Genomic DNA, 25,637 nt, shown 5'->3' with positions numbered 1-25,637 from the left:
AAAGGCAAGTGAATACAGTGCTGATGGCGGTGAAGCAGCTGGGGGGTAGCAGGAAGGGGGCATGGAGGGGGCCCTGCTTGGCAAGGTGAGTGGTGCCCGCTGGGGTGGTGGGCAGCCCTGCCAGCATTCTTTGTGCGGCTTTGTGAGAAAAAGGGGGAGGGAGGAAGCGACAAGTGAGCAAGTTCAAAGTGAAGCCACTGAGGCCAGCGAGTCACGGCTGATCTGTGCCAGCTGCAAGCTTTTGCTTCTCTAGTCAGTGTGCCAACTATTTTGCTGGAGTAGGGAAGAACCACTAGAATTGTGTGGGTTTATGGTTGGTGGAGCTGGAGGAGGAGTGATGTGGATCGTCCTTACTGACACATAGCCATCACAAATTCCCTAGCACCTGGCATTTGGGATGTGCCTCTGTGCACAGCCACAGCCTTCTGGCCTAAATAACTGGGTCCTAAGGGAGAAGTAAAGAGCAGCTACGCTCTCCACAATTACTCCAGGGCAAGGAACGCCACAAAACCCTGGGTGTGCCAGGAAGTCATTCCCGGAGCTGCCACATGAAACAGGACCTCAGCACCGCCTTGCTTAAACCAGCTACCAGATAATCAGCTGTCAGGGAAAATGCTCGTCCCCCAAACTCCCCTCATTTAAGTGCTGGTGACAGTCTGGATTCAGTCTTCTTCCCTCTCCTTTATGCCCTGTGCCATGGTCCCCAAAGGGCCACTACAGTTCTCACAGCCAAAATACAGTTTCGCCTTTTTCATGTGCTTCTGGATGGAGGAATGTGGTTCATGCCAACCACAGCTCTCCTCCCCTGGCTGGGATATGCCTGCATGGGGAGAAGGTTGTGTCAGGGTAGGTCTGACACCCCGGCGGGATGTCAGAGGGGTAAATGCGGTTGCTAAAGGCTTTGGTGAGGGGCTCGTGCAGCCCTTTCGAAGTGCAGTGCCAGGGTCACACGGCGGCCAAGGTCGGGCTGTGGCACTGCTCTGCCACCCCGCCGGCCTGGGGTCGAGCCAGGCACGGAGCCCAGTGCACGCAGCCATGACCTGCGGCGGGAGAAGGGCCCACTGGGAAGGCAGTGGTAGCCGGCAGCCCCTGTTTGCGCTGCTGCCGCGAGCCCCTCCGCAGGCCAGAGCTGTGACCGGGGCTGGTCACACCGAGCTCGCCCGGGTCCGTGTGGCTGGCGATGGCCGGGGCTGGTCACACCGAGCTCGCCCGGGGCCGTGTGGCGATGGCCGGGGCTGGTCACACCGAGCTCGCCCGGGGCCGTGTGGCTGGCGATGGCCGGGGCTGGTCACACCGAGCTCGCCCGGGGCCGTGTGGCGATGGCCGGGGCTGGTCACACCGAGCTCGCCCGGGGCCGTGTGGCGATGGCCGGGGCTGCCGGGCCCGCCGAGCCCCGCCGCCCACAGCGAGGGCAGCCCAGGCCCGCGGGCGGCGGCGCGGCGCCCCCTGCCGGCCGCGGGGCCACATGGCGGCGGCGCCCGGGCGGGAAGGAGGAGAGAGGGAGCAGGGGAGAGCCGAGGCCGGGCTGAGGCGGCCCGCGGGGTTTAACGCCGGCGCAGAAGTCGTTTCCAAGGCCCGTGGGGAGGCACGAGGGGAAAGGGCGGCCAGCGGCGCACAGCCCGAGCGATCGGCTGCTCAGCCCCGAAGACGGGCCCCCGCGCTGCGGCGAGAGGCGCTCGGTCCGCCCGAGGGGCGGGTGTCTGCGTGTTCCCGTCCCAGCCCTGCACCGGCGCTTGTAAACGCTTGGCCAGCTCCGGGAGACCCGATGAAGTGTCCCGCGGCAACACAACGAGCTGCGTCCAGCTCAGGTTCGGCCAGAGGAGGGGATGAGCCTCGACCGGGATGGTGCTCTCACGGCAATCAGGCACCAGGCAGCCCGGAGTGAGAAGAGCAGAACGGCGCAGCAGCACAGCGCTCCGCCTGCCTACCTGCGTTACCTGTGCGGCACAGGAGGCACCGTGCGCGCTGTGTGTGGTGCACAGCCGCTCATCCGCCCAGCCAGGCACCTGCCCTCGCACGATCCGACAGCCGTGACTCCCGTGATGCAGCATGAACACGGGACAAGGACAAGCTCGCATTAAATTCTAACAAGGCTGGCAGCCTTCAGCCACTTCGCAATATAGAATGAAAGTACTTTTAATCACTCTGTTCTACACTTTTCCAATGGTTTTTCCTCGTCTCTTCCCTCCTAAGAAGGCTCAATCATTAGAAGGCCCACCTACCATGACAGTTTCCTCATTAGCATACACCCTCTGGCAGCCTTTCCTGGGCTCTGCCTCGTTTCTCACACCCGGCTCTTCTTTGGAAAATGGTGCTTTAAAGGTTTTCTAACACTTCTGAAAGAGTTTGGCTAAAAAAGGGGAGGGCTTCAGAAAAAAAAAGCCTGTAAGAGATCCCTCCCATGACCTAGTGGTGCATGTGCATGTGCATGTGCTTCCAGAAGCTCCACTTCCACACTCGGTTATGTTTGATAAGGACCATCTTGTTCTAGAGATAAAACAGGGAAACAATTCTGCTCCTACCAGCTTCTCACAGACTACTGCCTCTTCTGTGTCATCAGAAATGAGACAGATGTGATTAAGATCCTCAAAATACAAACCCACATATTCTTCTGGCACTTGGTCTTGTGGTATATGAACATCATCAAGTGAGGTGTGTTGGGACAGGTGGTATCTTGTTTGTCCAACCAATACGGGCTCTTCATAAACCTCACCTCATGAAATCTTTGCATATCTTTTAAAGACAAACTGTAGATATTCTGCAGTGGCATCTGTCCAAACTGGTACCAAGACCAGTGGTGGTTCCAGAGGATCTTATCTTCACAGGTCATTCCTGAAGGGCTCCAGTTTGTCCCTCTGCTGCTCAGACTGAGGATTTTCAAAGTTCATTCCTGTCGCTGCCCTGTGTAATTTTGGTCGGACCTTCTATGCTTCATGTCACTTCCAGCCTTCAGTCCTGCATCTGTTACTGCAGAGACTGTCTTGGAGGTCTTTGCTCATCCAGCAGCCATGTCTTGGCAGAATGCATCGCTCTATCAGAAACAAATAGCACTTCAAAAATTAAGTCTGTTTTTCTGGAAATTTTAGTAGTAAAGTAAACCAGAGACTTCTGGATGAAGTCAGAACTTCAAATTCTTTCTGGTAGTTCTCCTTTTGTGAAATGTTCAACCTTCCTTAGTATTTATTGCACTGGTGCAGTAGAGTATGGTTCTGCTTCTGGTTTGCAGCCAAATTTTGAAAATCTTTCCTGAAATAGAGAATCACATTTCCCAGATCATTAATAAACCACTTGGAAAGAACAGGGGTGGTGGTGGTGGGGTGGGGTGTAGGGGGAAGTACACCCCTACAACTGTATGGCAAGGTACCAGCAATCATCTTCCTCAAATATGAAAGTTAAAATTGTTTAAAAGAACATCCACATATTTAAACTGTAAAACTTCAGTGAAATTAGGGTAGCAGTCAGAGTTGGAAAAAGAAAAAGCATTAGAACTACCAGAGATTTTACTTGGAAATGACTTACATGAATGACTTGAGTTCAAAAACAGCTTTCAAAGTGAAATGATAAAATATTGCCTGAGCCCCTGTAGATAAACCAAGCCAAATCAATTACTTTTCTGTCTATAAGTCATGACCACTTTATAAAGTATAGCATGAGCAAACAGAGGCACTAATAATAAAGTGTTACCTCTTCAACAACATTATTATGTACAGCATTCAATTTTGGGAGTAGGAAGCAGGTTCCTTTCCTCACAGGCAGTTGCCATGACCAAGGGTAGTGATTGTATTTGGGTTATATGTTTACTGACTGCTTAAAGACAATTAATAGCCACATGTACAAACAGTTAACAGTTTATACAGCACATTTCTAAATTAAAGGAATCAGTGTTCTGCTACAAAGCACAGGTGACTCAGCAATTGCCACTGTAAAATGAATGTGCTGATTAACACAGCCTGGAACACACAGGCTGCAGAGGGAGATAGGGGAGTGTAAAATAGAAGCTGATCATATATCAGTTAGTAAAATAGCAAATGGGGTCACTACAGATTGCTTTCTCCTGACTTCCCTTGTTCTTTCAGCAGTGCATGCACTCTAAGACTTTTCTCTGGTTCAGTAACTTGGCAATTCCATGGGCAGGTCCCTGCAGAGGAGAAAGCAGAACTTTGGGGTGTTTTAGGTAACATTTGCAGCTGTGGTGCAGGCAGACCCTCAAGGCCCCTTCCAGCTTGGCTGGCTTGGTAGAGCCAGAAGTGTAGAAATGCATGACTGCAAGGGTTTGCCAGCACAGGGCCTGGACTGTGTGTGCAGCACGTGTAGCAGAGCCAAGGACCTGAGGTGTACAATCAGTACCTTTTACCATGGATCTCTACAACTGACTCTGTCTTCCGTTTGAATAAAGAACAGTTTTTTTCACATATCCCAGTTCCTTACTGTAATGGGAGAGCAGAAAATTAATGTTTCTTTTACATAAATATCGTATCTTTTAACAACAGAATGTAAGAAATTGCCCAGAGTCTGGTCCTTGCTGTAAAAATACATTCTGTGCTAGTCCAAGAGGCTACACTGAGCAGGAGTTATTTACAAAGCTTTATAAAATTGTCACTCTGTTGCCAAGAGGGCAACTGTCAGTGGATCAGGACCGCATGTGAATATGTCATGGGGCTGCCCTTATGACTGTGGCTGCAAAAACGGGATGGGGACATCTTTGCCCCTTAGGTTGGAATGAAAATCAAATCCTGCTGATCAGTCCCTGCTGCTGATCTCATGTGCCTGCTGCCTGGGCACTTGGGCACACTGCACCAATTTTCCAAGGAATAAAGGACAGGGAGCACCCAAAGGCAAAGTACCAGCTGCAGAAAACATGATGGTGTGCAGAGTGTATGGTACTCCCTCTTTTTCACCATTCCTCTGAAATATGCTGCACTTTAGGAGGAACACAGAGGTAATGATTTACTTAGCTTCAGCTCTAGAGCATGCAGCAGTATGGGCTAGTTGGGTTTGCTTGTTCAGTAGCTTTCCAGCTCTTGGAATAGTCCATATATGACTGGTCCCAGCCCATGCTGCTTTCAGTGACCCAGAGCACAGAGACACATGGAAGATGACTATCCTACCCATAAGAAAGAGCTGCCAGGTGAATGGCTGGTGAAATCCTGCCATATAGCTGCGCATTTCCCGCATCTACCGCTGAGTCTCACAAACTGGAAAATCCCACATGAAACTTTCTTAATACAGAGCAGATCTTGGGGGTGCTAAACAGGGCTGCTAAACAGAGCTTAAGATTACCTGTTTCACAAAAGAAGTGGCTGCATCCCTTTTCTTCTGGGATTGGTTGTACTTACCACTCAGTTATTTGGGCTGTGCCTTTGTCCATGGACAGGTTTTGCTCTTGTTCCTCTCCAAGATCAGAAGTCACTGCCCAGAAAAATTGATAGCAAGAAGCTATCAATACATCAATATATCAGAGCTTAATGTGAAGGAAAAAAATATTAAAATATTTTATTATTATTATTATAGGACCAGGATCGTTGAATTAAGAGAGAGGAAAACTAAAACTGTGACAGCATCATCCCACAGTCACAGGTTTCAACAAAACTTATCCACAGAGCCAGTATGAATGAGAAAACTGCAATGACTCTCTAGGCTGTTTTTTGGGCAGTTTTAGCTACTACCTCACCTCAGTAGCATGAGTTACAATTGGTTGTTACTCTCAGATTAGCTGTTCTTCCAGGTGCTCCTCTTACTCCACCAATCAAATTGGATGAAAACAACACAAATCAGCATTAATCTTACAGGGTATATACATATGAGAGCAGAGGAGGGAAAACCAACCTGGCATTTCAAGCACTGCACCCTGTGAGAAGGAAAGTCTGTCTCCTCAGAGCCAGTAGTGACTGGCTGAGCACAGTCCTTACCCTGTGCCCAAAAGGGAATTCCCTGCAGCATCAGCTGTTGGTGACCAGCATCATGCTGGGAGCGTGCATCCGGTGAACTGGGGCCTCAGTGGAAAGCAGGCACTTCGGAGAGCATTACTGACCTATTTTTTCTTATCTAGTACTTGATCCAAAATGGAAACATTGACTGGGAGTTAGAAGCAGAGACTGGTCAAACTGTTCTTCCCCACAGCGCAGCTAAGCAGGGTTGATGCTGTGGCAAGCCTGTCCCACCAGCCGAAACCTCTATCCCAGCAGGGCTGTGCAAACACTGGGGACCCACCACAGCAACCTGCCACTGCCCCTTTCCACAAAAGCACCACAGGATTTCAGAGAAGCTCAGAACCAGCTTTCATCAGTTCTGCACATGGGTCCACAACTCCTCCTCAGCTAAGTACCTGTTTGGGAGACTGGTGGGACAGTGGGAGACAGAAGAAAGTTCTCCCAAATGATCGAAGATTAATTTTTTTTTTCTCCTTTTACCTATCCCTCATTTTCTCTCCTCTTCTGGCTGCTGCATACAGGTAGCAGATTTTTCAGACATAATGTTTTATTTGCTGTTTGGGCATATTAATGTATTGACGTTTCCAGCTCATTTCACTGCTAACAAATCCTTATGTGGGCAGGAATTATTGTGTAATCAAAGAACAATACTTTTAGGAGTCAGGATGGGGCAGTTTAAAACCGTAAGAAATATAATCATGACTCAATGCCTGAAAGCTATAGGATTGACAGAAAACACAGAATGCCATGTTCAGTGTACTAGTGTTTTCATGTGCAGACTCCCTACACCAGAAACTGCCTAAACACAGAGTTCTTGGGTGTCTATTTGAAACAAGCAGAGAACACTAGGTAACCCAGGCAAGCAACCAAACTTACCCTGTCCCCTATCCAGACAGGACATGTTTCAGCTCTGTTTCCCATGCAGGGCTCTAAAACCAGTTCAGGAATATTTTAATGGCCTTTGTAATTTCTAACCGTAAATGGCATTCCTACAGTGGAGAGGGAAGATAGCAGAGAGTTAAAGCATAATCTGCAGGTCTGTCTAAGACCTTATAGTGATTTGCTTTCTATTATTTGGGCTGTTCCTTTGTCCACGGATAGGTTTTGCACTTGTTCACCTCTAAGATCAGAAGTCAGTGCCCAGAAAAATATTGCTAGCAAGAAGCCATGTTGTCAGCTTCACATTTCAGGAAAGCGTTTTGATAAGTAACAAGTATATAATGGATAATAAAGTATTTTCTGCAAAACCTTAAAGCTTTCCTAGGCAGTGTTATGAGCAAAGCACCCAAATGGAAAGTTGGTTTCTGTGTCCTGGTTCATGGAACTGGGCCATTAGATATGAAATAGTGTAAAATTTACAGGAACCCTGAGATCTGACAACAGTGAATTGTTTCAGTGCCTGTGGCCCCCTTACTGATTCTTCTTGTCTTTCAGCTCAGGTTCTTAAGAGGTAGGTGAATGTTGCCCTTCAGCAGCACTTCAAGGACTGACAATGTTTTCAAGAAACAAAAGCAAATGATACTACCCTGCCAGAGGGAAAAACAAGGTCAATCATGCTATGCAAATCAGCTCTCTGTTGGAGAGAAAAATCAAAACAGAGGAACCTGCTACCCTCATGGTACAGACTGAACATGAATAATCAAAACCTAATTCCTGCTTGATTTTATCACCAGAGAGGGTGAAAGAGGAGAATATATGGGTGCAAAAAATACTTAGATGAATACAGCAGTGACTTTGGAAACCTCTCAGTGCTTGAAAAATAAACTTGTCACTGTAAAGCTCTGCATTTTGAAACAAACAGCATATCCCATGCAGAAGGCAACTGAGGACCTATGAGGAACTGGCGTCTAAACAGCTTTTTGCTGGCATCTGTGTAAGAAACATTCTGGCTCTGAATACTGTTCCTAACATTTTCTGGGGTTATTTCATTTCAGTTCTTGACAGAAACCAGTACATGAAAGGAAATATGCCAGTGCTGAAAATTCACATGTAATATCTCACGACAGGTGAATAGGACTTGGGTATTTCTAAGTTTTTAATTCATTTACTTAAAGGCTTGGTTACAACTTACTAACCCATCTGTCAAAACAAGATTCACTTTAACTATGGAGCAATACTTACCGCAGATCTTGCAGAAGCCCACACCTTGCAATTCAAAAATCCCACTTCAAGTCCCTTGGCCTAGGAGAATGAAAAGAGCAGCAACAGGCACCACCCCAAGCCAGAAGCAGCTCTAAATGGTTGCAGGGCAGAAGGAAAGCTATGCAGCCAGGAATGAAAATGTGAAATCCACTAGGATATCAGAGGAGAACTATACAGCTTATTATAGAAATGCCAAATGTCTGAAAAACATTTCAAACCATAAGCAAATACTTACTTGAAAATTCTATTCAATGTCCTAATGAACTGAGTAAAAAGAGTTTTGTCTTCTGTGCTTATTGAAAGAACAGACACAACACTCATTTTCAATTCAAATTTTACTCCCAATTGCACAAAGGTTGAAAAGATTTTTTCAAATTTTGAAAACCAGCATAATAATTTTGGTTTCATATACAAAACAGGGAAACCCAAAGAATACAGAGTTGTGTGACTGACATGTTCCAACATTCAGCATTAAAGTTTTGCCCAACTTTATCTCATACATCAATTATTTTCTACATTATCTGCTTCTCAAATTATAACTCTGTACAATACCCACAGACATCTAAGATTAAAATATTTTGAGAAAATACTATTTTATGTAAGGTTCCAATGCTAGTACAGATTACAGTACAAATTCTGACAAGTCAGAGCATCGCTAAGAGTTTATTCAGAAGCTTTTACTTTCGGTTCTTATTTCACAAAAGACATGTTTAATGTTTACAAGTATTAGAAACTGAGATGTTTTTATTTCTACTGTTATAAAAGTAACATAGGAGACTGTTGTAAGCCATCTTCAAAATGCAGACCAATCTTTTTTTTTTTTGTATATAAACTGTACACAAAAAAACAAGGCACTATACATTTTTGGATAATAAAGTATAAAGGTCGATTCGCATAGTTTCTCAAGAAATCCATGCTATAAATACAAACGCTTTGTTCGGTTTAGCACCTGAAGCAGCACTGAGAACAATTCATTAACTATTGCAAAGAGAAACTTTTCAGAATGCGAAGGAGATACATATTGGTGGTATAGCTAATTCAGTACAAGCAACTGCCATCCAGCTACTTTCCTGTAGTTTTGACATGGAAGTCTTGAAGGTGAATATATATTGCATTGTTAAATACATACTTGTTCTATGTGTTTATATAAATATAAATTCTTTGTAATCCACAAACTAACAAAATAACACTTTACAAAGAGAACTTCTTTAAAAACAAAAATGGCAAGTATTGGATATAGCCAAAGGACACCTGCAGTAGTAGCTCAAGAAACTACTGTTTAAGTGCATAGGAGAATGGAGCTTAAACACATTACCTTGAGGAGTCAAAATTGAATTCCATTTTCAAAGAGTTCTCTTGGCCTTTTATTATAATATTACACACCTCCAGATAGGTAGTCACTAATAACTTCAGATTATTTAAATTTGTTCTGTAAATGTAGGGTACAATTCTTCTAAAGGACACAGAAAGTGAGAGTGGACATCCCTTTAGTGCTCACTTCCATAAGCATGGCTTAGAAAAGTCCTTTTGCCTTCTTCAGGTTAACCTGCTTCCAAGATGGCAGTGCATTGTACTCCTCTCTTGTCATCTCTAATGCAACCTGCATTTAAAATGAGAGGATGTCATATTAGCGAAAACAACCGATGAGTAGCACAACCAGCAAACAGACTTTCTTGCATGGTTAGGCATAGATGCACAGAGTAACAGTGCACCTATTCTCTCCTTACCTCAAAGTCCTCATCTGAAAGGTAAATTTCAAGCTTCAGTGGATCAACTCCCTCAGGCAGAGGCCTAGCTAGGAGATCTGCTAATGGATACACTGTTTTACACAGCTTGGCCAGCACATCCTCTACGAGTATTATCTGATTAGAAACATCAGCATCCTGGAAGGAGAAAATAGAGAACAGGATCACAATGCTGAAACCATCAACTGTGCCCATGGCCATCTGCAGATGGCATGGGATAACCTGCCCTGCCTGAGCACAAAGCTGTATGTCCAGGTGTGCACACAGGCTAACAGACCTGCCCTACAACAATTTCACAGCTAAAAACAGGTCTGTACTTTGCAGAAGGACATCCTGTACTCCCAGAATCTCAGTTTAAGGCTGAAATCTGTGTTCAGTCATGAAGCCAGCATTTTCTACTAAGAATGGCTGCAGAAGACTTACAAAACAGAAAATGTCATTAGTGTTGAGATGCCCCTTGACTGAAAGCTTTCAAAGCAGCCACATGTATTTTGGCTGTGACTCTGAATCCCAGGTGAGGAAGTCAGTAGCAGAGCCCTTGGAGCCAGCTGATACTTTGAGAGGTGTTTTGCTCCCCTGCACTTTGAATCTGAGGAACAGACTAGAACTGCACATTGCTGCATGACTGACACAGCTGTTCTGTTAAGCTCAAATTCTAGCACATCTCTTAAAAAGAGATGATTCAGGTATCACTTTCCTTCTGGTTTAAAAAAAAAAAAGAAAAAAAAAAAAGAAAAAAAAAAGAATATGAGAAGCTACATGAAAAACAAAACCACAATGCCTCTGTTACACACATTCCCAGACAGAATTTAGCTGTGGTGTTGGTTTTTTTTCCCTGTGCGGATTCCTTAACTCTGCTTTTTTCTAAGTTTATCCTCTGGATCTCGGGGCTTGACAGTGGAAACAATCAATGTTACTGACAACACAAGACACAATGACTAGCAATAGGAAACAGATTATGCAATGAAAAGATTTACCATTTCTGTGATCTCTGCGATGTCTTCCCTGTGCTCCCAACTTGGGAACATATTAGTGAACGTCAGAGGCTCGAGGCCAGCATGAATTAGATAGGATTTGGGGGGCTTCTTTACATTTTTTCCTAAGGACAGTCAAAATACAATACAAAAAAAAAAAATAAAAAAAAAAAAAATTACAAAAGGTACAATATTTTGCTGTCTCACTGTCCAAAGTTACGTCCTAAGGGTATTTAATTTTTTCCTGAAAAGCTGAAGCAGTTTAAGGCAGAAAGAAGAAATTTTCCAGGATTTCTTTTTAATTAATATGGAACCTTTTAACATGTTTTTCAGTATTCTTACACTTGCCTTTTACTTATCTGACTGCAAAGATTAAAACATATATGCTGAAAATTCCCAATGGCTACTTCTAACCCAATGCCTTTCTTATCTTACAAAAACAGACTTAGAATAGAGTAAGCAGAGTGTGATGGTCTGAAATTAGCCAAATTCAGGTAAATGAAACTTTCTGGTATGCTCAGCAGAAGTGTCCTGCCAACAACCAACTAAGCTTAAGCTTGGAGGCTTAAGTGAGAATATTTAAACTGTTAACTTGTCATTCTGAGGTGTAACGCCATAAATAAAGCCTTTCCACTGAGAGCAGAGTCAGTAGAGTCTCTTGGCAATTGGGAACAATGCTGTTACTAGGCAAATGATTTGCTAAGAAAGAGTGGAGAAAGTATCTTCAGATAAACTGATGTTTATTGATAGCATTGAGGAAGCACCTTTCAGCTCAGGACAGGAGGCATGGACAGGTGTGACACATTCAGAGCAGTCAGGCACAGCAGTCTGTTACCTTTGCAGTACCGGAGCACCGTCTCCATGGCGCATTTCCTGTCTGTCGCCCACCTGATTCGAGCTGATCCTGTGATTTTGTTCTCCACGGGCCACCAGCCCTGCCACAGGTACACTTCATGGTGATTGTCAACAAGGAAGAGTGCTACACAGTCAGAAAATAATAAATCCATCGTTAGCCACTTACTAGTTTTTGTAACCCCCTAAACAACCCCAGTCTTAGATGCTTGTCAGCATCACAACAGGATCATTTCACATCTTACTAATCCCTTTTGTTAATCATCTGGCTAAACTTCAGCTGGACTTTGATTCTCTGATACAAACAATGTATTTTTACAGCAAGCTTCTGGGATACATACATACACTTGATTATTTCTCAGCATTTTTATCACAGAAAAATTACTGTTATTGCTTAGTGGTGTATAAGCATCACATGCACACATTTTCCTGTGATAGATCAAGTTAAAAGTTGCTTACAATTACTGAGACACTGCCTGATGCAAGATACAGTCATCTGTTTTCTTGTTATTTAAGCATTTTAAAGCACATACCTGGCTGTGGGGCAGTGTAAAGATCCTCTTGCAAGAATGGCATGGAATTGATGACAGCAGGGTCTCTTGAAGGGTAAACATACTCAGTGGCTGAGAATTCTCCTGATGAACTACTGAGGCTGAACAGGCGGGGCGTGAAATTAAACTTTCCAGGATCTTTAATGAACAAAAATTAAGAAGAGTCACAACAAAAACTGTTACACTTAATTGTAAAAACTAGCAATACACTTTAAAAGTGACTGTACATTTTCTGGGTTTTGAAAAATCAGGAAAGACAACCAGATGTCTTGAGGGACTAGCAACAGCTGTAAAGAAGTCAAGCTGAGTGGCTGGTTGCCATCAGTCTGAATCTGATCCTGGTTAGTTACTACCAGCCATTTCATAAACGGCTGTTTTGCAGCTTAAGTGAAGCAAGCCCATCTCAGAGTTAGCTGACAAATTTTCCACTTGGCAAATCAATTCCCCAGCTACCTTTGTTGGCAGTTTCAAAGCAAAGGCTGTACGGGAATGCGTGCAGAACTGCCTCTTAAATCCCTTCAGAAGAGAAGCAAAATATATTGGTAACAGTGTTAACTATTGCTCTGTGCTGCCTGAAAACAGAGGGGCAGCAGAAGCGGGGGAGAGCAAAATGAAACACTTGGTTTTCCAGTACTTTCCTTCTAGAACAGTATTACTTAACTCAGTAAGATTTTTGGAAGCATTTCTCTGGAGAAGTCAACTACCAAAGAGTTCTTCAAAAACTTTACATTAAATTTGACAACACCATAGACTAGTAAAGTAAAATACGAATGCCAAAGTCAGGAAGTCAGGTTTACCTTGCAACATGCAATCGTAGGCCTTCCGATCTCTCCTCCCCAGTGCGTCCCAGAATCCCAAAGGCTCTGACCCTTCATCACATTCGTGAATTGTCACCTTGCTGCTGCTGTGCAGCCCTGCCTCCAGTGGACACCTACAAAACACAAAGAAAGAGTGAACTCAGTGTTCCTGCCCCAAACACACCTAACACAAACCTGCTGGCCATTTGCATTAGTGGACTCCAAAAGTACCCTATAGGCCTATTGCACAGTTCCTGCCAACACAGGCACTTTGAAAAATTATCAAAAAACAAGACAGGGAATTTCAACAGCAATTCTTGTAGCATTTGGATCCCATTCCCAGAGTGAAGGAAATGCTCTCATGAGTTCTCAGTAGGGATTCTCACTTACTGCTTTTGTAATGGCTGCTGTCCTCCTTGCATGCTTTCCCAAGTTAATTTTCTCTTCCTTATTCACAAGGCTGGATTCTAATCCTCCTATCAAATGCACTTTAATTTGCTATTCAGATGTTTAGCACCTCACTCCAAATAGACAACAACTTTGTTTTAACTGCAATTAGTACTGTAGGAAGAATGTGGACGCCCCATCCCTGGGAGTGTTCAAGGACAGCTTGGATGGGGCTTTGAGCAACCTGGTCTAGGGGAAGGTATTTCTGCCCATGGCAAGGGGATTGGAATTAGACGGTCTTTAAGATCTTCCAATTTTCCAATTCAAACCATTCAAACCATAATAAATGCATTTGACCTCCAGTAAAAGCAATAACAGGATATGAGTTTTCTCCACTCTACCAAACCAACCAACCTTCCCTCCTCCTGACTAAGCACGCACATGCGGCATTTGTACTTAAGAGGACAGCTTTATATATTTCAAATTTTCTTTGAGTAAGACTACTTCAAAATTGGTAGTCTATATAATCATCTCCAAAATATAGGTCAGACACTCACTGTTCTTTTATTTTATTGGCTGCTGTTCTTCCTACGTCCTTGGTGTGAGACTGTGCTTTGCAGCCATGCCACAGATAGATGAGAGCTTTGTTGATATTGAGGACAATCATGGACGTCCTGGAACGCAGGCTGCTGCAGTGACATGCTACTTCAAGTAAGTTTCCTTCATTGGGAACTTCTCCTCGCACGCAATAAAGCCTCCAGTCACCTGGAGCAGACAGGAACAGTGCAGCACTATTATAAAATCATGTGGGACTGAAAATTCAAAACCTCTGCTCTGGAACAGCTGTTCTCATACTAGTTGAATTTCACCTACTGCATGCCTACATTGTGACAGAATGAACTAGCTAAGCACCAGGTTTGGCTAACATTACTTCAGAAACCCCGTGCAGAAAAGGTGCCTTCTAAAACCTTGCTACAAGAGTACAAGTATCGAGAGCTGAAGAGCTTAACAGAGCAGAGGAGTCAAGTTCTGCTGTTTCATATGGTGAAGAAGGGAAACAAACACAGTATTCCTCATATCAGCTCCTCTTCCCCTCTGCACCTTAGGAACATCAGGTCACAGTCATGTGAAAACTGGAACATCTCCAAGCTACACTTTAATTGAAATTCTTCTACCTCAACTACTGCATTCAAAGAATATGTTACAAAAAGCAATGATTGGGTAATAAAAGCTTAGACCTTTCTTTGGAGCAGAAGAGCTGCTCATAAAAACACTTTTCTTCGCCAGACTGTGTAGAAAAGGACATACTTTAAAGAATATGGGCACTTGGCTTAAGTAAAACCAAACTAAAAAAATTATATGTGCATCAATACAATCAAGTCAGCATGCTCTAGGGTGACAAAAGCCATTCTTTGCTCAAAGAAGAAAAAGGCTACCTTGAAACAAAGCATTGCAAAGCTGTCTCAAGAGTTTCATGGCATTAATTTTTCTTTTTTACCGAGTATGGTAGTTGAGACTGAATACAAAGCCCTCCACAACAGCTAAAAAAGGGTTTTGGGGCAGAAACTCTTAACTAACAATAATTTACTTTGTGCATTTTCTTCTTCCTCTTCCCTTCTTCCAGCATGCACAATCATCCCTCCTTGAAAACACTGCAAGAAGCACGGTGGTTCTTTCCCTTGAAGCACTTGTACCTGGAAATTGAAAGCACCACTCTTCATTAAAAAAATAAAGCAAGTATACAGACTCAGGAAAATTGGTCTCTATGGATTATTAAAAATTATATAGTTATGGCCACCCACGAAGATGGCTTTTCTTCTACTTTACAACTGCTGACTATTGTTTAAATTACCATATATCAGCATGCAATGGGTTCCATATGTGGCCCACATAGTAAAAGCAACCTCTAGCTGGAATCCAACTACTGGGTTTCAGAGGATAATGGAATACCAAATGAATTTTAATTTAAATTGGTTTAATGAACCATTTTTTTAATTTTATGGATTTTTACAGAACCTGTCCACCTTGACTGATGTTCACTGAAACCATTACAGAGGAACTGAAGTAGGTTCAAAATTTGCTATAAAACTGGTTTCTATAACACGCATGTTCTTTGCTCACTAAACATTGCATTTGAAGTATGAAACTGATATAGCCAATTCCTAAATCAGCTATGTTGCAGAGACTCTCACACTCTTGATCAAGGGCCCTTGTATTTCTCCTCTATGCACTCCTGTCTTGCTGGTCATTTCTGTGTTGCTGTTAAAGAGCTAATTAAAGCAGGATCAAGGTACAGACACTAACTTTAAACCACCCACCTTGTATGCTGGTAATAGTGAAGCCACAGAAAAGCCCAAGTCTGCCTAAAGACAAAGCAAACTATCCTGTCCTCTCAGCTTCAATCTGCATTTGCTAGAATCTCTGCAAACAATGCAGTAAGTATGTAATTACAGGGTAAACAAATTGAAAATTTCCAATGTATTTTTTTGTCTCGGCCTGCAGAAAGTGCATCTCTTTAACACTAGGAAGACAGTCCTGCTATCTGAACATGTACTTGAAAGGACGGCATGAATTTGTGTAACTGTGCTTCACCTATTCCTGCAGGGAAGGGAGAAAAGACCTTCTCCTTCAGCCTTTCTCAGCAATATCCTTAGAAGCAGCATTGGGAATGACAATCCATAAAGCAGCTTACGTGTCTCTGGCAGTTGGAATAATGTCAAAAGTGGTTTTGAGGTCTGCTATTTGTAATGGCAAGAACACGTTTACAGAAAGGGAGGAGGCAAAAAAGGTTATTCCCGTTTACTGTTCGTGGGTATACAGGCAGGCAAATCTTACCAGGTCTGCAATCTAGGAAGCTCACCTGTGCTCCTCTCTCTTCATCAAGTTCCACTGTCATGAGTGCTGATGTTCCTTTCTCACTCACTGTGGAATGCCTTCCTTGCCAAAAGAAATACACACATTTCTCTTTTCCAACAGCCCGTACTTGTTGCTCTCCTTTTTGTCTGCTTCCAACTGTGAAACAGAGAGAACATGCTGAAGAAAGTACTCTGGCTATAGGTTTGAACGTGGTTTAATCTCATCTGCCAACTCAGCACTATCCCATCCAGAACAGGAAAGAAAAAATGTGCAGTTGGAGGAACATTAGGTCTCCAAGCCAGAGCGTCCCTGTGCAGAGCTGGCATTGTCTCTTCAGGTGGATGTAAACCCACAGGCAGAGATGCCTGTGTTGATTGGAGAAAGAGATGTAGAAAGACCTGGTACTATCTGGAGAAAAGACAGCATTTGAGCCAACTTGCATGTGAAATGGCATGTCCAGTAATGTTACCAGAAGCATGTTACCAAATGAGCATTATGGCTCATTTTCCACATTACACACTGTTCTTTGGCAGCAGGAAAGCAGCTGCCTTTTTTTTTTTTCTTTAAGAATCGGTGTTTAGTTGTTATGATAAGCAAATAATGTTTACAGCAAGTGAAATTTACAACACAGTTATAGAATATTGCACTCTTTCCAGTGAATAGGGAATAAACAGGTAGAATTAAATTGAAGATTTAAAAAAAACCCCAAGAGTTTAAAAACACATTAAAAAAAAAGTTACAACGTCTGCCTTGATTCCAGCAGTGCTGAGCAGCATCCAACTGAAACACTTAGGATAAAGCATCCTGGGTTTTTTTAAGTTGAGAATACTCAAACCACTATGCACTATTAAAATTTATGGGTTTCGTTCTTATCTGTACATTCAGCCCATAAAAGCACTGCCTCCTACATAAAAATTTATTCTGTTTTGGAGTGATGGAATATGTTTTCATCCATTTGGATTAGAAGTCTGTTTACAGTTCAGTACTAGTGTTACCCATTTCTCCCAAGACTTACAAGCTTTTGTATTTTTCTTGGATTTGCCAGTATCTGATCTCAACGATCCTGACTAAGACCTACCTACATTTTTTTGGCTAAAAGCCTGAAGCTGTATAACTTCTGATGCTTTCAACTGACTTTAATATACTGCTATTTGGAACAATCAGTTTTAGACTATTTAACTTACCACAAAACCCACCTATTCTTAGTTTAGTGCCAGAAGGGAGAGTTCCAATGGGCTTATGGAGCTGACTGGTTCTCAGGTTTTACCTGCTGCACTCAGGCCCTTGGTCAGAACACTGCTGAGCCTCAAATCCAGATCAAAGAGTTTCCAGCAAGAGCAGAAGGGATAGCGAGGGCAATGAGCTGGCAAGGACTCTTCCTGTGATTGTTACTGATCTCCATAACCATCAAAGGTTTTTCTTGTTTCTAAGCCTACGTCTCTTGCAAGACATTCAGACCGCAATTGCAGATTGCAAGACAGCTGGATTACTTATTTTGGTGTTAAGCTGTGGGCATAATTCTGGCTTAATGAACTGTCCTGTGAACATGTACACCACCAATAGTGCGTAAAAGCAGAGATGGACAGCATTACATTAAGTGTATCAAAAATAACTACTTCTTTTTTTCTACTGCTTTCTTTTAAACGAAATATGAAACTTTACATTTTAATGACACAGGAAGGCTAAATTAGCATCCCTAACCTTTCAAGCTGTCTCATATTCATGGAAATCTAGGTCTGGATCTCACCACTAACAGCAGGAGTTTTAGCTGCACTTCTGCATGTTTCAGCAGGATAAAATGGAATTGTTCACTAACCTGTAGTGCTCACCATGTACTTCCACTTCACCACGTATGTGTCTCCCTCATGGAACTGCCCTATGCTTTGCTTAGGCAGTCTACTATAATCGAATTCCAGGATGTGCCAGACATCCACAGAGGCTGTGATAATTTCAAACTGCCTCCCATCTTCTCCTTCTACCAGTCCATAACCCCGGCCAATATTCATTCCATCCAAGACCGTGCCCACAGCTGTTTGAGGTACAGCTACCATTAGCATGACATCATATGGTTTAGAGTCAGATCTGGATTCTTCCTGTCAGAAAACACAGAGAAGAGATTTCTTCGAGCACAGCATTTTTCTTCTTCTTGCCCCACAGTTCCAGTCAAACATTTTGACTCCTGCATATTTCAGTACTTTAGTATCTTGTCATTGTTTGATGCCCTATTAAAGCCACCTCAGCAGTATTCACTGAGCTTCCTGGTTCATATATAAATAATAATAAATAATGTATAATATATTATTATATTTATATATAAAGTATAATTATATTATACTCTATAAATAATAATACAAAACAACTCTGTGGATTTGCTGTAGGAGCTAATGTAGTGACCCCTAGGTGAAAGCCCACAAGATAAAAAATGTGCTCTTGATACTTGAGCACAAGTTTCCCTGGCTGCCATCCCAACTAGGTCATCTAGTTTGAAATACCTAGCATGCTTATTATATGCACCTTCTGGTGAAGGGATTCACTAGAATTCTTCTCATTGAGTTTCTTCAGTTCTGTCCAATCAAGAAATTTTTCCTTGAACAGTATTGTCTCATTATGTTCTGTGAGTCTGCCAAATACAGCCCAGTCTGGGCGTCCTTGTCCCTTTCTGTGCAAGGGAACAAAAGACACAGAATCAAATAAAACACTGTAAAAAGAGAGCAAGAAAACTAAGTATCTGCAAAGACACTAAATTTGAGTTACAATACCTGGGTATGAGGGGATTGCATTCTCCTGGGTCCAGAGGATTTATATCACAATTGGAGTAGTCAAAGGTGCCATTCCATAAGTGTTTTGCCAGCTGGAATGCCACTTTTCTTTGTGCTAAAGTAACTTCCTTTCCATGCCATACATATACCTCACTGCCAAAATCAAACACCAGCACCTAAAATCAAAACCAAACAACAAAAAAATCAACTTGCCATTGGGTTAGGTGATTCCCTGATCCTCCAGTTTCCTTGTGCTGAACAGAAACTCCTCCATATATGAGTTTCTTCAGAGACACTAACAAGTAGCACTGCAATGCAAGGAAGGACAGGCCAGTGTCTGCATTGTGATGTCCAGTTTTTGAGGAGGAGTAGAACCAAGTAGGGGCAATGCTGTGAGGTGTATCTTTAGGTGGCTAAAGTCTCTAGCAGATTAGAGAGCTCTTACTGCTAAAAACCTGGTTCTGTTACATGACTGATAGCTGCCCAGTTTCAGCAGCTTTCTCTGACATTTAGACCTATGCCTTGTCCTACAGTCAGGGAAGGCTGACAGAACACACAATACAGACAAAAAGGCAGTAACTTCAATACTTTCAAGAAAATGCATCATGTCTTCATTTTAGAAACATGCTTTTATTCTGATTTCAATGGGTGAAATGGTTGTTGGAAGAGGAAAAGTTGGCTAGGGATAGCATTTGCAGTTACTGCAAGTCATTGTCAGTTGCACGTTCCTGCACTCACCACAGGAGCAGTAAGTGGCACAATACCTCTTTTGGTTGCAGCAGGGTACATTTTGGCACCTTTCCCCAGTAGTCATCCTCAGGAATGAGTTTGTCTTCTACAAGGCGGTAAATGCAATTTGTTTCTATTATTGCGGCTTCATACATTTCATCTTCTTCAGGACTTCCAGCAGCTTAAGGAAAAGATTGTCAAAAAGTAACAAAAAAAAATTAACTTCCAACTTTCTTTATTAAGAGAACTGACTCTACTATTTTATTGTGGTAGAGCATCAGATACTGTAACTATAACAATGCTTACACTGGTAATTTGTCTGTCCACCAAGGAGTTTCCAGAAGTCTTTGGCTGCGTGGGTATGGGTATTTATTCCTTCTTCTATAGTCTGTATATAAGAAGCTCTACAGCCAAGTTCCCTCTTTGTCTGAATTAAAGTTGCAAGTTCTGAAGCCTAAGAGATTAACAGTTATCTGAACAGGATTGCTTAAGTCTTTGGAATACTTGTGCAATATTCTTGCTCAGTGAGAAGGCAAATGAGATATAATATAGTAAATAGCAGAAGAAATGGTTATTATTTATTGCACTAAATAAACAGACACTAGAAAAAAATGTTACAGAAATGCATTCATTCTTTCATTTGCCTTAAAGCAAGACTGATCTCAGTGGACATGGAAATAAAAAGGACATCCTGCAATTCAGACTATTTTGTTTTTGGAGTTCAGTCTGTATCCTGAGGATATCCTTTTTTCTCTTGCAGCTTCACAAACTACACACTCCTTCACAAACGTCAGCTTTCATTCAGTGCATGACCTAAAACATATTTTCAGGAGCCCTGCGTATCTCCCTGTCACAGACTATCAGTTACATGCCACTTTTTGAGAGAACTGGCACTAAGGCTCAATTTCATCAGAGATATATACTGCAATGGTTCTAAAAATAAATAATAAATAAAACCTCACAACAATACTGACCTTTGCTTTTTCTATGACATTTGCAAACTCTCCTACCCACAAGAAACATAAATGTGGAGTTAACAATAGGAAACAGTCTCCGCTGTTCAGTGATGAGGCTCTTGGTTCAACTAATCTTGTTTGAACATGTCTTCTTCCTAAAGAGAAAACAAAGCTAATTATATTCCTTCAACTACTACTATCAAATGCCACGATCTGATTTGTTTTGAATGAAGTACAAACAATCCCAGCACATATAACAAAATATGTGGAAACAGACTGCTTAAGAATAATTTAAAAACGACTACTGTGGAAAAAGAGTTTACTCACAGGAAACAAAATAAATGTTGTCTCCTATCAACTAATATTTCTATTATTTCCTGTTCTTGTTTTAACAACTCTGAGTCCTTCTGGAAAGAAATGAATTAAGTAAATGGCAGACAGCAGCAAAAGTCCAGAACCTTTTTTATTTGCTTAAGTGAAGACATAGCATAATTTCTGTAGGCAGTGAAAAGTTTTAAGAATTTTAAGAATTTTGCTTTCCAAAACCTAGCTATTTGCAGAATCAGATATGATACTATGCATTGTAAGGGGAAGCAGAGCAAGAACACCGCCACATCATTTCCAAGTTATATTGAGCACTTGAGGAACGGAACGGTTAAAAAATTTCCACAGGGGATGGCCTGAATTTGTGAAATATTCTGTTTTCTTCTTGGGAAATACACACCAGTGGACCAATGCAAACCTATTTGCAAGGTTTAACTTGTTTTACACAATTAGCACTTATTTTTTTGGGTTTTAGACATAAATCCTGATGGTCTAGAACAAGCTAAGCATCTAAATGTGGTAACAAATCCTATATGTTACATTTGACCTATTATTTCTGGAAAGTAAAAGCCGTTTCAGCATACCTTTAATTTGCAGGAGCATTAGCTTCTTGTATGGCACAGCACTGTTGTTAGAGTTTTGCTCTGTTAGATTAACACTCCGCAGGCTAATGTTGCTGAAATTCTCTTTGCTTGCCAGGCCAGCAAGTGCTACTTCTGAGAAATTTGAATTTGTAGACACTTGCACATAAAAAGAAATTGGAGGAAAGACAGACAGACATAAAAATAACAAAATTGTTATGAAAAATTGGTTGTTGTATTAAGAAAATATTTTCTCCCCATTATTTCTAGTTTTTTTTTCTTCTCCATAACAACAGCAAAGGCAGGGTGAACTTAGATCAACCACTAGCCCAAGAGATTTGTGGGTTTAGGATTACCTGTATTTCTAGATATCATCCAAGAGTACACTGACAATGTCAGAATTATGCTATTTGGCAGAAATACCAACTTTGCTAGAAACCATCCTACCCGGTGTTTTGTGAAGTACCGTGCAGATCTTTAATGCCTTATAAGTAATTAATAATAAAAGACAGCACAGAGACAAGGCTAATTAACAGTAATTCCCTTAAAATTTGGCTGAGACAGTGGGATGCAGCACCTATTTACATTTCAAAGTCTTAGTCATGTTTTACTGTAAACGTACAGCCTGGATTCTTGGCTACTTTTGTTTATTGCTTGACCAAAGACACTTAATAGATTTATAACTCAGGGAAATAATTCTCATGAGATGGCAACAAAGTATTACATATATAGTTAGTGTTTTCATCAATACAATCAATAGTTAAAGGTGATCTTTTCTCAAGTGTAATACGGAAAACTTGTGCCCCAAAATATAAGAGTGGCTTGACAAATCTTTGAATAAATTTTACAGTGATGTCTTTGCTGTCTGTCTGGTTGTCAGGAGAAAGCAACTTCACAAGTAGAACAACTTGTATTAGCCCTGCCAAAAAGCACTGATCCTTTATGGAAATTATTCATAAGGAGTCAAAAAGGCTAATTCCACTTTCTGAGAGAAAATTAGGACCCAAAATTGAGGCCAGTGTACCTGAACAAAAATTCATCTATTCTTGCCAGCTCTCACCCCAGCATGACAAAGTTGGATCTGTCTTCCTTGATCTCCTGTCCTCTCCCTGCACAGCCTGCAGGCATTGTGGCTCTCTCTCTCTGCACAAGGTGACTGTGCTAAAAATAAATAATTAAATCTATGTACAGGAGGTGGCTATAGGTAGCTTTCCCTCAGGAAGTCACACATGCCCTTCTCTCCTAGACAGTCTTCATTTCACCTTGTACCTCAATCAGTTTACTGCCACTCAGAGAATATGTTCCATTCCTTCAGTTCCATTTATTGCATTGGTATTTTTTTTTTAAATTAAAAAGACAAGATGGTGTCTTGTACAGATCATCCTGCTAACTTACTTTTTTCTACTTTCATTCGCTTTGACTCCATGAAGGCAACATTCAGTCTTTGTTCAGTATATTCATGAAGAATATCTTGTCTTGCTGCAAGCATTTTCAGGGGGTTTCTTGAGGACTGGACTCTGCGCGTAGGCCTAACTGCACGTTTGTGCTCTGCTACAGAAGATGTCAACCTGAAAAACAAGTAGTGTATGTAATCATCAGTGAATCTTTCTAGCCAGAATCATCTAATGACAAGAAATCAGGATCAATTCCTCATTTCAGGCAGGAGCATGATTTCAGAAGAAATGGACATGCCCAGTACTAAGATACTTACAAGATGACAGTGCTGAAAATTTTGAATACGGCTTGTGTCTGTCATTCAAACCAAGGGGGAAAAGTAATTCTTACTTTGGTGCGTAAGGATCAAAGATGGCATCGAAGTCCTCATCAAGGTCCAAAGGCACTGAGGAGGAGGGGAAATCCACATGGCGATAAAATTTGGAAAATGTTTCATCATCATCCAGCTTCATCACCTCTTTCACAGATCTTCCTGTAACGGTCAGCACTGTCTCTTGCATCCCAGCAACTGCAGGAAAAAAACCACCTCACCCAGTAAGTAATCATACTAAAGTTTCTAACTCTAGAAAAGGTAAACATGGCTTGCTTGGTAGTTGTCTGGGTATTTTTTTTTTCAGTGTGGTGCTGATGTTTTGGTTTTTGTTGGGGTTTTTTCGTGTTAATTTTTAATTGATGGTAGAAAAGTGTGTTGATAAAGAATATTAAAACAATGTAACTGCTACTCATAGCGATAATCATTATACAAAATTCTATACTCTAGAATTACTTCCAAAATTGTAGGGAAATATGGCTAAATGCAAACTTAGTCATTACAGTGAGTTGCTGTGTATGATGATGTGAGCATTTAAGGGTCTTGTATATTCCATCTTGCCTTCAACTGTGTAATTCCTGCCTTTGAAAGTATCTAGAATCACAAGGGGAAAAGTCACTACTTTAGATTAGTGAGTGTGGCACAGTCATTATCTTACACTAGTACATCCTGTACTGAAATGTGAATACATTTGTTTATGGTATCTGTTACATTACAAATTACATAAAGATTTTTTGTCTTACATATGGAGGACAGACATATGAGATGGAAACACCAGACAACTCTAGAGAGCTTCATAAACACCCAAGAGGCTGTACAACGGAGCTGATGAGGTGCGACAGAGAGTCAATTTTCAAAAAAGCAGGAAAGTGAATGAATTGTGCTTGGGAGCAGCTTAGTATTCTATTTTGATTTTAATAGGACTAAACTACATTTAAAGATGTTTCACTGTAAATGGCAATATGGTTCAGACCGGCTATGTGGTCTTAGGAAATTCTGCCCTACAGAAGGATGTGTACGTTGTTTTAAGAGAATTAATGAAGTTATTTAGGCATATATGATTTATACTACTGTACATTTCTAATACAATTGAGAAAGGCTTTTCTTCTTGAAATTTAGCAAAGACTGAATCACAAAAATGAAATTATCAGTAACTGCAGACTGAGCAAAGAAATATTCAATTTCTGCTGCCAGATATTTTAGCTAAGGGGCACTTAAATCAATTTTCTAAAGTCAGAGGGTGGATACACTACCACTCTTTGTAACTCTACCAACCTTTGTTATTCAGCCTTCCCAAGAATGACTCCAGCTTGTCAAGCTTCATATCTGATTCCAACTGCATATCAGGCCTGGCTTCAATTTCTAAGCAAACCAGAAAGTAAAACCTGTTAATTGACAGGAAGTAAATAAGCCTGAACATATTTCAGCCATTTTTATTCCTTACCTTCCAAGGGCTTTGTAACTGGAGTGGTAGACTTTTGACGGAAAGGGGATGCTACTGGTGTTAGTGCACTTGGAGAAGCCAGGCCTGCACAGGGACACAGAACATAGGAAATGCAGCCATGAGTCAGCCTGTGTTTCCAACAGTGATGACAGAGAAGCTATTTGGAGAAAGCAGATGAGTCTGGCTACTTCCTACAGGCCAGCACACTTCCCCAGCCCCCCCAGCCATTGTATTAGAGATGGCAGAGGGCCCTGCCTGCTCCTTTGATCAACAGTAGCCTCAGAAATCACCTCATTCACAAGAACAAAGCTTCATTTCCAAGTGTCTCCTAGCAAGCTAACACAAAATATAGGCTTTCTCTGGAATATAGTAATTTTGCTCCTTTCCAAGGTAGCAGCAGTTCATTTGGTCTACATTTTGGGCTCCAGCTGTACCACAAGCTACATTTTAAAAACATGGAAGTGTTCTGAATGAAAAGAGATGTTTAGTAGAGAAGTCATCATGATCTAGCTAGGCACCTTCACCTCTTACCCCTTTTTTAAATTTAAGCACATCTCTATTAATACATGTAACAGGATGCATCTGACTGGTGAATGCTGTCTCTGGATTTCACAGTAATTCTTGAGCCCTGTTGGGTTTTTAAGAACACATGGAAATTGAAGTGGAAATGGAAGTTAAGAGTCTCCACTGTATCAAGCACCACCCTCTCCTTTTGTTGCACTTCTCTCCATCCTCTTCAGTAACTATCATAAAGCAATTCATTCTGGACCCAGTGGATAAAGTAAGGATGGATGTTTTAGTTTTCATGTGAATCTACAATGCTGTAGTAAGAGAACTGCACTCTG

General features: G+C 41.8%; 1 protein-coding gene across 12 annotated transcripts in view; it reads right to left on the bottom strand.

Moving 5' to 3' along the window:
• Positions 1-8,389: 8,389 nt before the first annotated feature.
• SVIL (supervillin) overlaps positions 8,390-25,637 on the bottom strand; it is a 134,540-nt gene continuing 117,292 nt past the window's right edge. For all 12 annotated transcript variants that reach the window (XM_066199783.1, XM_066199721.1, XM_066199769.1 and 9 more), the window contains 20 exons: positions 24,793-24,876; positions 24,624-24,710; positions 23,369-23,546; positions 22,979-23,151; positions 21,587-21,742; positions 20,697-20,833; positions 20,029-20,176; positions 19,758-19,903; positions 18,994-19,169; positions 18,749-18,893; positions 18,051-18,327; positions 16,239-16,390; positions 14,967-15,072; positions 13,936-14,143; positions 12,992-13,125; positions 12,177-12,332; positions 11,627-11,770; positions 10,795-10,916; positions 9,800-9,955; positions 8,390-9,672 (listed from right to left, as the gene is read on the bottom strand). In XM_066199783.1, the coding sequence (XP_066055880.1) occupies positions 9,586-9,672; positions 9,800-9,955; positions 10,795-10,916; positions 11,627-11,770; positions 12,177-12,332; positions 12,992-13,125; positions 13,936-14,143; positions 14,967-15,072; positions 16,239-16,390; positions 18,051-18,327; positions 18,749-18,893; positions 18,994-19,169; positions 19,758-19,903; positions 20,029-20,176; positions 20,697-20,833; positions 21,587-21,742; positions 22,979-23,151; positions 23,369-23,546; positions 24,624-24,710; positions 24,793-24,876 (2,972 nt within the window). In that variant the 3' untranslated portion in view covers positions 8,390-9,585. The remainder of the gene's footprint in view (positions 9,673-9,799; positions 9,956-10,794; positions 10,917-11,626; positions 11,771-12,176; positions 12,333-12,991; positions 13,126-13,935; positions 14,144-14,966; positions 15,073-16,238; positions 16,391-18,050; positions 18,328-18,748; positions 18,894-18,993; positions 19,170-19,757; positions 19,904-20,028; positions 20,177-20,696; positions 20,834-21,586; positions 21,743-22,978; positions 23,152-23,368; positions 23,547-24,623; positions 24,711-24,792; positions 24,877-25,637) is intronic.

The sequence above is a fragment of the Chamaea fasciata genome, unplaced genomic scaffold, assembly GCF_029207755.1.
Source record: "Chamaea fasciata isolate MVZ Bird 193981 ecotype frontalis unplaced genomic scaffold, bChaFas1.0.hap1 SCAF_1, whole genome shotgun sequence".
NCBI lineage: Eukaryota > Metazoa > Chordata > Aves > Passeriformes > Sylviidae > Chamaea > Chamaea fasciata.
Note: the sequence above shows the minus strand (reverse complement) of the source record. Positions and strands in the feature narration are given on the sequence as shown.